The 10,530-nt window shown below is 44.5% G+C and overlaps 1 protein-coding gene across 1 annotated transcript in view; it reads right to left on the bottom strand.

Moving 5' to 3' along the window:
- Positions 1 to 849: 849 nt before the first annotated feature.
- The window catches only part of ptprsb (protein tyrosine phosphatase receptor type Sb), a 51,077-nt gene continuing 41,396 nt past the window's right edge, over positions 850 to 10,530 (bottom strand). Inside the window, exons 24-34 of the mRNA XM_084546249.1 lie at positions 10,192 to 10,315; positions 9,596 to 9,774; positions 9,302 to 9,421; positions 8,532 to 8,686; positions 7,708 to 7,993; positions 6,824 to 7,002; positions 6,318 to 6,444; positions 6,094 to 6,219; positions 5,242 to 5,396; positions 4,967 to 5,102; positions 850 to 3,548 (exon numbers count right to left, since the gene is read on the bottom strand). Coding sequence (XP_084402375.1) covers positions 3,480 to 3,548; positions 4,967 to 5,102; positions 5,242 to 5,396; positions 6,094 to 6,219; positions 6,318 to 6,444; positions 6,824 to 7,002; positions 7,708 to 7,993; positions 8,532 to 8,686; positions 9,302 to 9,421; positions 9,596 to 9,774; positions 10,192 to 10,315 — 1,656 coding nt within the window. The 3' untranslated portion in view covers positions 850 to 3,479. The remainder of the gene's footprint in view (positions 3,549 to 4,966; positions 5,103 to 5,241; positions 5,397 to 6,093; positions 6,220 to 6,317; positions 6,445 to 6,823; positions 7,003 to 7,707; positions 7,994 to 8,531; positions 8,687 to 9,301; positions 9,422 to 9,595; positions 9,775 to 10,191; positions 10,316 to 10,530) is intronic.

Genomic DNA, 10,530 nt, shown 5'->3' with positions numbered 1-10,530 from the left:
GTGACTTTCCTCGTAAGACAGCAACTCATTAATGAATGCACAGTACAGGCATAACACTATGACCACCTTCCTTATGTTGTGCAGGTCTCCTTGTGCCTCCAAAACAGTTGTGACTCATCAGAGAATGGACATGGGCCTTCTGAGGGTGTCCTGTGGTGTCTGGAGACACAGTGTTGTTAGTGGGGGCCTTTGGGTCCTATGGGTTGAGGGGAGGGGCCTCTGTGGATCATCCCACAGATACTTGATCAGTTTGGGATCTAGTGAAGTTGGAGAACAGGTCAACACCTTGTGCTGTTTTTTTAGTTGTTCCTAAACCGTTTTTGTGTGTGTGTCTGTGTCAGGCTGCATCCTGCTGGGGATGGCTGCTGCCATCAAGGAGTGTCATTGCTATGGGGTGGGGGTGTCTGGTCTGGTCTAGGTGGGCGCTACATGTCTAAGTACCATCCATACGAATGCCAGGTCCAAAAGTTTCCCAGTAGAACATTGTATTGTCACATGAAGGGTAATGCTATTTACTTCTCCTGTCAGTGGTTTTAATGTTGTGGCTGATCGGTGTATACCTGGTTTGTCTGTGGGGTACGCGGCTGGTCTTGTTGATAAAGAGCTATTTCCCTAGCTGCTAGCTGCTAGCAGTAACAAGGGTTCATCCAGCCATCAAATCTCAAACTCTATCCTCATGTGAGGTGAATACAGGCTGGTTTCGTTTTGTGTGCAGCGACATGAGTGCACATTTGGATCACTTTGGTCCCATCTGGTGGAGAAGGAGTGAATGACACAAAATGACAGGAATCAAGAGGCTCTTTGTGCCGTATATCCAATCATCCTGCTTTTAATACAAAGTCAAGATACAATATCTACATCTATGGTTTGAAAGGAAAGAACAGGTACATAAGTGAGGGGGATGGCATCATCAGAGCTGGCCCTCAACACATTTCATATTATGTTTCGTGTGTGCCTTTAATAGTTCTCTTGACACAATAATCATTAGAAATCGAAGGAATAACATATTTTATATATGTCAAACATTGTCAAGACTTCTGGACAACACACAAGAGTTCATAAGAGATTTAAACGGTAACTTTTGAGGGCGTGTGTAAAGTGTGTTGCTAGGCAATTCTTACCCTTTCTCTGTCAAAAAAATACACTTGCTACCATGTGCTTTCGAGCAAACTAAACACCAGCAGCTTGTCAGGAGGTTTCCACTGAGAAGTCTGCTCTATACGTCTACTTCCTCTGATGCCCTTACACCTGTCACGGCGGGGAGGATCATACCTCCGTTGCTATGATCCTGCCACTGCTGATGTTGCTATGGAGGTTGAGTGGAGGGGGAGGGAAGGGCCTCGAAAGGGCATCACTGTAAACTTAAACTAGTTCTGCCTCTAATGTACATCTCTAGCTAACTAGTCGGACATCAGTAATCAGTATCAAATAGCACCCTACACAGAGGGCATCCTTCATAATCAGAAAGCAAATAATAATAAAAAAAAAAAGCACCAAAACCAACCATTAAAAGTAAATTAACAAACAGTGACAATATCATACTTTAACATTGGCTCGCCAAAGAAACAAGTAAACAACATCTTATTGGTTATAATTGCTAGAAATAAATAATAATAAAAAAAAAAAAACGTAAAAAAAAAAAATGACAAAATAGATTGATAAATATCTTAAAAAAATCATATGAAATAAATATGACAAAGTGAACAATAACAATAAGGCTTTTTTGCGACGATAAGTACTACATCACATCCAATCCCACGTTATATCTTGTGCTCAGACGTATGTAACTGTACTGTATAGGACTCCAATGATAGACTGTATGTACAAAACTGGTGGTTTTTTTCTTTTGCTCCCCCCCCCAGATGTCTGATACATGGGAACATCGCTGTGCTCTTTAATTAATCACCACGTGGGACCAAATTTGGTTATATGTCGAATTAACAAAAGATACACATCGATATAAAGGACTTGTGCGGCTGTACTGGAGCTCGGCGGAGGGGAAAACATCAACTGGTAAAGCTGGGATGATCTGTACAGGGGTATTCAGGGAACAGAGAAATGTTTAATAAGGAAGTGGGGAAACAAGGAGAGGACTGTTTAAAGTGTGCAACTCACCACTAGGCTCTAAATATGTATACTGTATGTTTGTTTTTTTTTGGATTTCTCTCATTAGCTTTCATAGCCGGTAGCCTTAACTTAACTGAGGGTTTTTACTGCAAAGTGCTGCAATTCAAGTAGGGAAGCTTCAGAGGAGGAAGATGATTGGGAAACCACTATCATCCTCAGGTGAAGGTAATGTACGACAATAAAAGTTTAGCGCACGGTGCATGAGCGTTAGGCAGCATGTTAAAACACAAGACAGAAATCAGCGTAAGGCAATGACGTACAGTAAAAAAGAAAACGAGAAAGAAATCCACAGAAATGGGCTGGGCAGAAACTGACAGTTCTTTCATCAGCATCTCCTTCAATAAGCCACTGCTGTACTGACACAATGGGACTGACATCAAGAGAAGCCGAGCGGGAGGATGAACAAGGATTACAGGAAATAGCAAGCAAGCTCTGTCGGATGAAGAATGCACCGAACTACAAAAAAATAAAAAAAGAAAAGAAAAAATCTCAGCCCAGTTAAGGATATGGTGGGCTCTGGTCGCTGCTCTGAGGCCAGCTGAGCCTCGGTTGGGGTTGCGTGACTGTCTCTAGTCTGGCTTCGTGTTATGCTGGGTGACAGAAGGAGCCGTCTCTCCTCAGAGGCCACAGTTCATGTTTGCGCTGTATGGTTTCTCTTGGCACTGTGCATCAGGTAAAATGAGCATCCACATGCTTCTTCTCCAACGGTCCTCGGGGTGGTGAGTCCATACTGCCGGCTTCTGCTGAGGCGTAACCTAGCGTCAAACTATCGTCAGATCTACCTGGCAGCAGTAGACACCTCTGAAATAAGACTCACAGATACATAGAAATGTTCACCGTTGCACTTTGAAACCCCTTTTAGGACACCAAACCAATAGATACAAAGTTGAGGATAAAAAGCCCATTTAGGGTGCAGCAAATATCCAGGCTCTTTGTGTTTCTTTTTTCTTTTTTTCTTTTTTTTGAAATCTTTTTGTATTTTATACACATAGAGTATCATAATTCCTGTTCAGAAGCCATTTGTATTTCACTGGTTCATATTGGAGATAGCTGACCACAACACACATGTATTATACGTCCTTCACACTGGAACACTGAGGTAAGTATATGGATTACACATGGATAGTCTCCACACCCACCAGCTCCTCGGGGAGACTGCTGATGAGCGTGGGTGCCATTAGACGGAGATTTGTTGTTGCTGTTTTTGTTCGTGTTGGTGTAGAATTCGTCTGCGAATCTCGCTCCCGGAAAAAGGATCAATGTTCATGTTACTTTCTGGCCGTCTTTCTCTTGTGTCACGCGTTGGTTTGTTAGTGGACTTTGAAAGATGGATGGTTGGTTTGTCTCTTCTCTTACGTTGCATAGTGGTCGAAGCTACCCAGGTACTCGAGAGCGGCCTGGTAGCAGAACTGGTACTCATCCTGGGTGAGAGACAGCAGGGAAGGAAAAGGCACACTTGTCATGAACAGGCATGGACTTAGTGTCTCCGGCACATTGCTCACAACACCTACCTAGTGTCATTGTGTAGCTCGTGTTGTGGAAAAGTTGTGGGAATACAACTGAAAAAATACAGTTATGAATAGCTCCCAAACACACTTTCCAAATTTATGTATTTTTTATCTGCAAATTGAAGGACCAGTGTGTAGTGTTTAAGTGGGATCTATTATTCTAATATCTATTCATCCAATTGTTTATCCTGAAGAAGGTCACAGGAGGCTGGAGCCTATCCCAGCTGGCATTGGGTGAGTGGCTGGATAGACCCTGAACATTTTGCCAGTCTTTCACAGGACTGGTCCAGAAGGACAAACAACCATTCACACTCACGTGCACACCTATGACATCTAGAATAACCAATTAACCTAACAAGCATGTCCTTGGACCATGGAGGGAAGCTGGAACACCTGAGGAACAGCCACACAGCCACACAGCCTCATTTTTCATTCAAATATTATCCACTGTAACTACAAATGTGTTTTTGTCAGTTTAGGAAGAGCCCTTTTATATCTGGGTCCTCGTCCACAGACCCCACCATGTTTCTACGGTAGCTCAGAAAGGACAAACCGAACACTGGTTGGTGGTTCACTTATGGAGAAGAAGGTGGTTGCAGTTTGCAACCTCACAGATAGATGTCACCAAACCTGAAACACTGGACCTTTAACAGTAATATTTTGGATTTTGTGCAGTAATGATCTAAGAATGCCTGAGTACACACATTTTGAATGTGTATTCACATAGTTTGAAAGAACTAAAGTATAATTGGAATTGTGAGTACAGCCAAATATATGAAACTACCAGCTATAAGGGCATATATTTGTCTTTAACACCACCTCCTCTCAGCATGCATTTTGGGATTGTATGTTTGAGGCTAAATGGAGGCAATACTGGAAAATCTGTTGCCAATAGTGACCAAAACGTATTTATACAATTATATATACTTATTTTAGTACCATTATGAGTTAAAAGAATAGAGGGTTTAATGCGTATTTTGCTTTGAAAAGTCTGAAAAATATTAAATAAGTTAAAAAACTCTATATAAAATATATCACATAAGTACATTATGTAACATAGACAAATAAATCTAAACTATCGGTGTGATTGCAAAAGAAACTTTAAAGAAAAAAGAGTAAAAGTTGATTTATCATTGATTATTTTACACCATATACGTATTAAACCTTTCCTTGAAATAACCCAGTAGTAAAAGACAGGTCCACAATTGGTGAAATGCCAACGTTAAATATAATATTACACTAATTAGAGCTATTGCTTCTAGAGACAACAATACTGTGCTGTACCTTAGTCTTCATTGTATCTCAGCCCCACTAAATAATTGTTTGTTTACCTCAGTCTGCACCATGGCCGGTCTCTGTGTCCGCAGCATTTTGACAGTTTGGAAGATGTCCACTGCCCCTTCGTAACGCATCCTCTCCAGGACAATACTCAGAGTGATGAAGACACCTGTCCGCCCCACGCCAGCACTATAGCCAGACAGGAATATTTTTTTACTGGACATAATGTATCAGACGTCTGATGACAATGTGCTACATTCTGGCAAATGTTCTGCAGTCCTTAGCAAGCAAGGGATGCAATGATTCACCAGGAATTGTATCTGCCTACCTGCAGTGAACGCTGATTGGTCCATCCTGGCCAAATTGCTCCTTGGTTTTGTGCACTTGGCCAATGAAATCGATGAAGCCCTCCCCAGATTTGGGCACGCCTTGCTCTGGCCAATCAGTGAATTGGAACTGACGCACTGTTCGTGACTGGCCATCCTGAATTGAGAATTAGTGAAAACAAACATAAATATATGCAGAGAGCCTGCAGACTAGGTTGATCTGAAAATCTATCCCATGCCTTTTTAACACAAGATGTTTTAGTTACTGTTTGTGTGAGGTGATTACATCAAAATGACTATTTACAGAGCTTCTTCTTGCTGTATTGACTGAGAAGTCTCTGCCAGGCAATATCCTTTTTTTTCCTTCCAATCATTACTGTTATCTGACCCTGGATCAGTGGCTGTGGTTAACTTAAAGCTGTAACGTCAGTACGTCTGCTATTGTCAGCCACTCAGTAGGCAATTACATCTTTTCTCTTCTGCTCAGCCTTTCTGACTCCCCGTTAATGGAGATCAATAGAGCATCTGTCGAAGTGGCGTCAGCGCGGGACAGGCTTAACTGGAGTTATCTATGACTGGCACGTATGTGCACGAGTGAACGTGTACACACGCACACACACGTGCTGTCGAGGTAATCTGGAGACAGGATGGTTGAATGAGTAATCTGCAGGGTCTTGTCAATTGAGCGAATGTTACACTCATTCACATACAAGACACACACTAACCAACACACACTACAGGTCGATAGGACACGCTTTGCGCCACTGCCTTCTACCAGCGCTGATGGGATGGAGCTGCTACACGGTCGTCTGAATACATCATACAACAAGTCTGCGGAGGCTGCGGAAACTCACTCTAGCATCTGTAACTTTGAACTCCCGCAGGATGTACTGGGGCATGTTGTACTCCGCCATGGGGTCCACTACAAAGTATTGATACCTTGCTGAGCGCTCGGCGGGCCAGTACTGGTGACATTTCTCCTGATACAGCAAAATACAAAAAAAAAAAGATTGATGGAATTTGCACAAAGGCCAGAAACGTTTGTAGCAGTCTGTGTGTGAAAGTGTTTTGTTCATACCCGTCCCATTTCTCTCAGCTTGGTGAGCATGACCACTATGGTGGAGTTGTGTTCCCACAGCATCCTCCAGAAGTCCTCTGTAGTCTCAGCCAGTGGACCCTGGGTGGCAATGTAGCCTTTCTGCTGCCTACACACACAAAAACACACACACACCCATTATGCAGCCACCTCCTCCTCGGTTTATTCTCCCCGTTTCTTCGTCTGTCAGGCATCAAAGTGGAAAAGGGGTCAGGCTTCAGGCAAGAAGAGGAACAGTCAAAACATGTGTGTACAACCACTCTGAATGCCTGAATCATCAGAAAGTCTCCAGCATCCGTCTTCTCTAAAGGGACAGACGCGATGGGCGCGCAGTGTGGGAACATGCATACAGTAATGACAGATCTGACAGGACGTGACAGGTGAGAGTGCCGTGGTGAAAAGCTATCCAATCCGTTCAGTCATCAAGCCGTCGTAAGAGGACAAGAGGGTCGGGTCCTATCAGCGTTTGCGGGACGGAAAAAACATACCTGTATCCGTCTATGTAGCTGGCGTTGATGTAGTCGGAGCCCTCCAGGCCTCTGATTGGCTGGAGGCACACGCGAGTGGTTTCGTAGGGCATGATGTTGACGAGTCGGTTCTTGAATTTGTTGCAAGGCAGGTTGGCTGTGACAAACCGGGACGTGTGGGCTTTGGTGTTGGCCAGTCGCTGGACGGAGAGAAAATGAGCATTTTTTTTTTAAATCTTAAAATGTTTTATGTAGCAAATCAGAACTGATGTTTCCTGCCAGAATGCCACATAATCAGTTAGGATGAATTGTCCCAAAGGTTAATGTACAAGTCTGTGTTGGTATTAGAGGTGCATTTGAGTTAGTCGTGCAGAAATTATTTCTGAATTGCGTCTAACCTTCAGGGCTAAAACTACATTTATTCAAGAACAGATTAATCTGTCAATGATTAAAAAATCTCCCAAAATAGAAAATCATTAATAAATAAAAGAGCTGTGACAGTTTCCTAGATCTCAAGGTGACATTTTCCAATAGCTGAACCAAAGATAATCAGTTTACTGTAAAATGAGGCAGAAAAACAGCGCTTAAGAAAGTGGAACAAGGGGGCCACTTATTTTCTGTAGATCAACCATTCAATTAATTTACAGATTGTTTCTGCTCTAATAATTTTTCCCCTTTCGCTCTTTAGATTCTCGGTAATATAACCTCTTCAGGCTTCTGAAATTGTATACAGGAGAGATCTGAGAAGCAAAGATCAATTCTAATTTTACTGCTCACAACGCACAGACATTTCCTCATTTGAATGTTTCTATCTGTTCTGCTTCTTAAGCAAAATACCAGAATCTAATTATGCTGGCCACTAGTAGTTTTCAGTCATATGATATTTCCCCCGCCCTCTTCCTTACCTTAAACTCCAGCTCCATGCCGGTGACGTGCTCTCCGCTCTCCACCTTGGACAGCTTCTGCATGTAGGAGTACAGGCTCCTGGCGGCCACCTCGGTGTTCCCGCAGGCCACGGCCTCCAGCAGGGCCTCGTGGATGAAGCTGTATTGGTCCTCTGTTTGCACCATGTAGTTCCGCTGCGAGCGCATCAGGGTCACGTGGCCGTAGATGTCGACAGTGCGCTCGTGTCGAATGCGCTCCAGCATGGCATCGATGACAATGAAACAGCCAGTGCGACCAACGCCGGCGCTGACGGAGGGGGAGAAATAAGCGACTCTGACATATAAGCGAAGAGGAATTTGCACGGAGTTGGATCAGAAGATCAAAATCTTTCTCTGGCCTGTCTTTCAAATGTAAGGCTAAAGCCGAAGCTGGGTTTATCAAAAAAGATAAAATGATGGGTTTGAAAGTCACCAATTAAAATATTTCTTATTGTTCTATTATTGTGTTCAAAAACAGAAGTGCAAGAATTACAATAGTGGTTCTCTGGAGGATGTATGCGGGACTGTTTCTTGGCCAGGTGCATTGACAGCATGGAATCCTCTCCACATGAGGATTCCTGGCAACCAGTGGACACTTCAGGAAGCGGAGTACAGAGCTCAGTGAAGAAACAGCTTCCAACAAGACCCCCTGTAAAGTCACAATTTTTCGCCTGTACCCTTCAGTTTTTGTAATTCAGTGAGCTTTAGAAGTGCTTGTTGCCTTTGGACAGAGCCAGACGCTGTTACCAGTCATTTTTCTACCAATACCTCACTAATCTTTGCATTTAAAATGGATGAATGCATACCTGCAGTGAGCAATGATGGGTCCGGCATCAGGGGGGTTGCAGGATTTGACCCTGCGGAGGAAGTTGAGGAAGGGGGTGGGATACTCCGGGACACCGTGATCGGGCCAGGCCGTGAACTGGAACTGACGCACCTCTCTCCTCTCGCTGCTTCCGCTCTGACATGACAAACAGGCAGAAGAGATCGACTTCATAGCTGTCCGCGCATGTACACGTGTAAGGGAACGGAGTACAAGTCTTCATGAATGTCTCTGTTAGTCATGACTTCATTCTAACTCCTGTCAGCAGCAGCCAGGACCAACTTCACAATTCCCAAGTCCCAGCATTTTACCCAACCTACAAGATCATTACGAAAACAATTGGGAGAAACGTTTCTTCTAACTTGACGTTTCACAACACATCAACGAAATTTTGAGATGCAGTGCAACACTTGGAAGCTACAGTTGGCCTAGATTCTGTGTTTGTAAGTAGGCCACAGAGACACGCCAGTCTGACGGTCCTAGATTAGCCCTGCGCTATAAGAAACTGCTCCGATTCCAACAGTGATCAAATCTCAGCGCCTGACACGCGGAGGCTGGCCTGGTTTGAACACTCAAACCAGGAGCCCAGACTAATCTATTATCCTCCGCGTTCAGTGACATTCGTGATCACTCCTGTGGCTCGTGGTTCCAGACGGCAAGCTCAAGTGATCAAAGCAGTTCTCAGTGGCAGTGAACCTACGTAAGAGCAGTCAGGGCAGTGGGTCAGTTGTGTACGGGCAAAAAACTATTTACCTTATGCAGGGAGAAAGTGCGAACACAGAAGGTGGCCAGCTCCATTGTGTCCAGCAGCGTGACCTGGATCATCCCATAGGTCTCTGTGCCACGGCTGGGCCAGTACTGGTCACACTTTATCTACAGGGATAACGGAAAATCACTGTTATTATGTCCGACTGCACTAAAGCAACCACACCATTGTTCATGAAGCTATAAATCGCAGGAAAGACAGACAGTACGTTGGTATGTAACAGTACTCTGGATAATGAAAATCGTGGATATGGGTCAGTGGGTGAGGGCCTGGTTTCCTACCCGCGACTTCTCTTCCAGGCGCGTCATCATGACGACAGAAGCGGCCCGCTGCTCCCACACCATCCTCCAGAAGTCCCCGAACGTCTCCGCTAGCGGCCCCTGGGTAGCGATGTAGGCATTCTGCTTCCTGTAGCCATCGATGTAGTTGGCGTTGATGTAGTCACTCCCCAGGATACCTGCTAAATGAGACACTTTGAGACACTGCGATCTGCATAAGCGCCATAACAAATTAACCTCCACGTACGCCATCTAACAATCTAACAAACAGTTCCTGGCTTCCAAAAGACAGGCCGCCGGGCAACAACAAGACAAACAAGACGCCGTCGGTGTAAATTCATGAGCTCCAGATCAAATGCGTTCCCCCCCTTCTTGTTCTGGAGCAGAGCTGGCTGCACTTGAATGCACCCGCGCTGTTTGTCAGTCTCACGCCGCTGCACACAGCCGGCTTCAGTACTGTTTGCAATTTCAGACTTCATCCATCATGCAGCTCTCCCACCCAACCTCTTTGCGTTCGCCCCCTGAACTCAACTTGAGCTCAGATTCTCCCATTAAAAACTCTAAACATCTCCCTGAACTTGCTTCCAGCGGGTCCTCACCTTCTATCGGGGCCAGGACGACTCTGGTGTGGTCGTAGGCTATGACATTCGCGTAGCGGTTTTTGGGCTTGTTGACCTCCAGGTTGGAATGCTCCCAGGTGAACTGCTGGCTCGGGTCGATTGACTGGAAAGAAGCAGCAAATACGCGCATTAATATTGCGCGGTGGCATATTTAGTAGTGCATTTGAGTATAATGGAAAGCGAGTGCTCTGTAATGTAGACAAGTTACTGCAATAAATTGCACCACTGAATAAATCATGAACATACAGCCTGTGCACAGATAAACAAATCTTAAATAACATTTGCTTCATGAAGCCAAGATTTAACACGCTTAACATC

The sequence above is a fragment of the Chelon labrosus genome (genome assembly GCF_963514085.1).
Source record: "Chelon labrosus genome assembly, chromosome: 6".
Lineage (NCBI taxonomy): Eukaryota > Metazoa > Chordata > Actinopteri > Mugiliformes > Mugilidae > Chelon > Chelon labrosus.
Note: the sequence above shows the minus strand (reverse complement) of the source record. Positions and strands in the feature narration are given on the sequence as shown.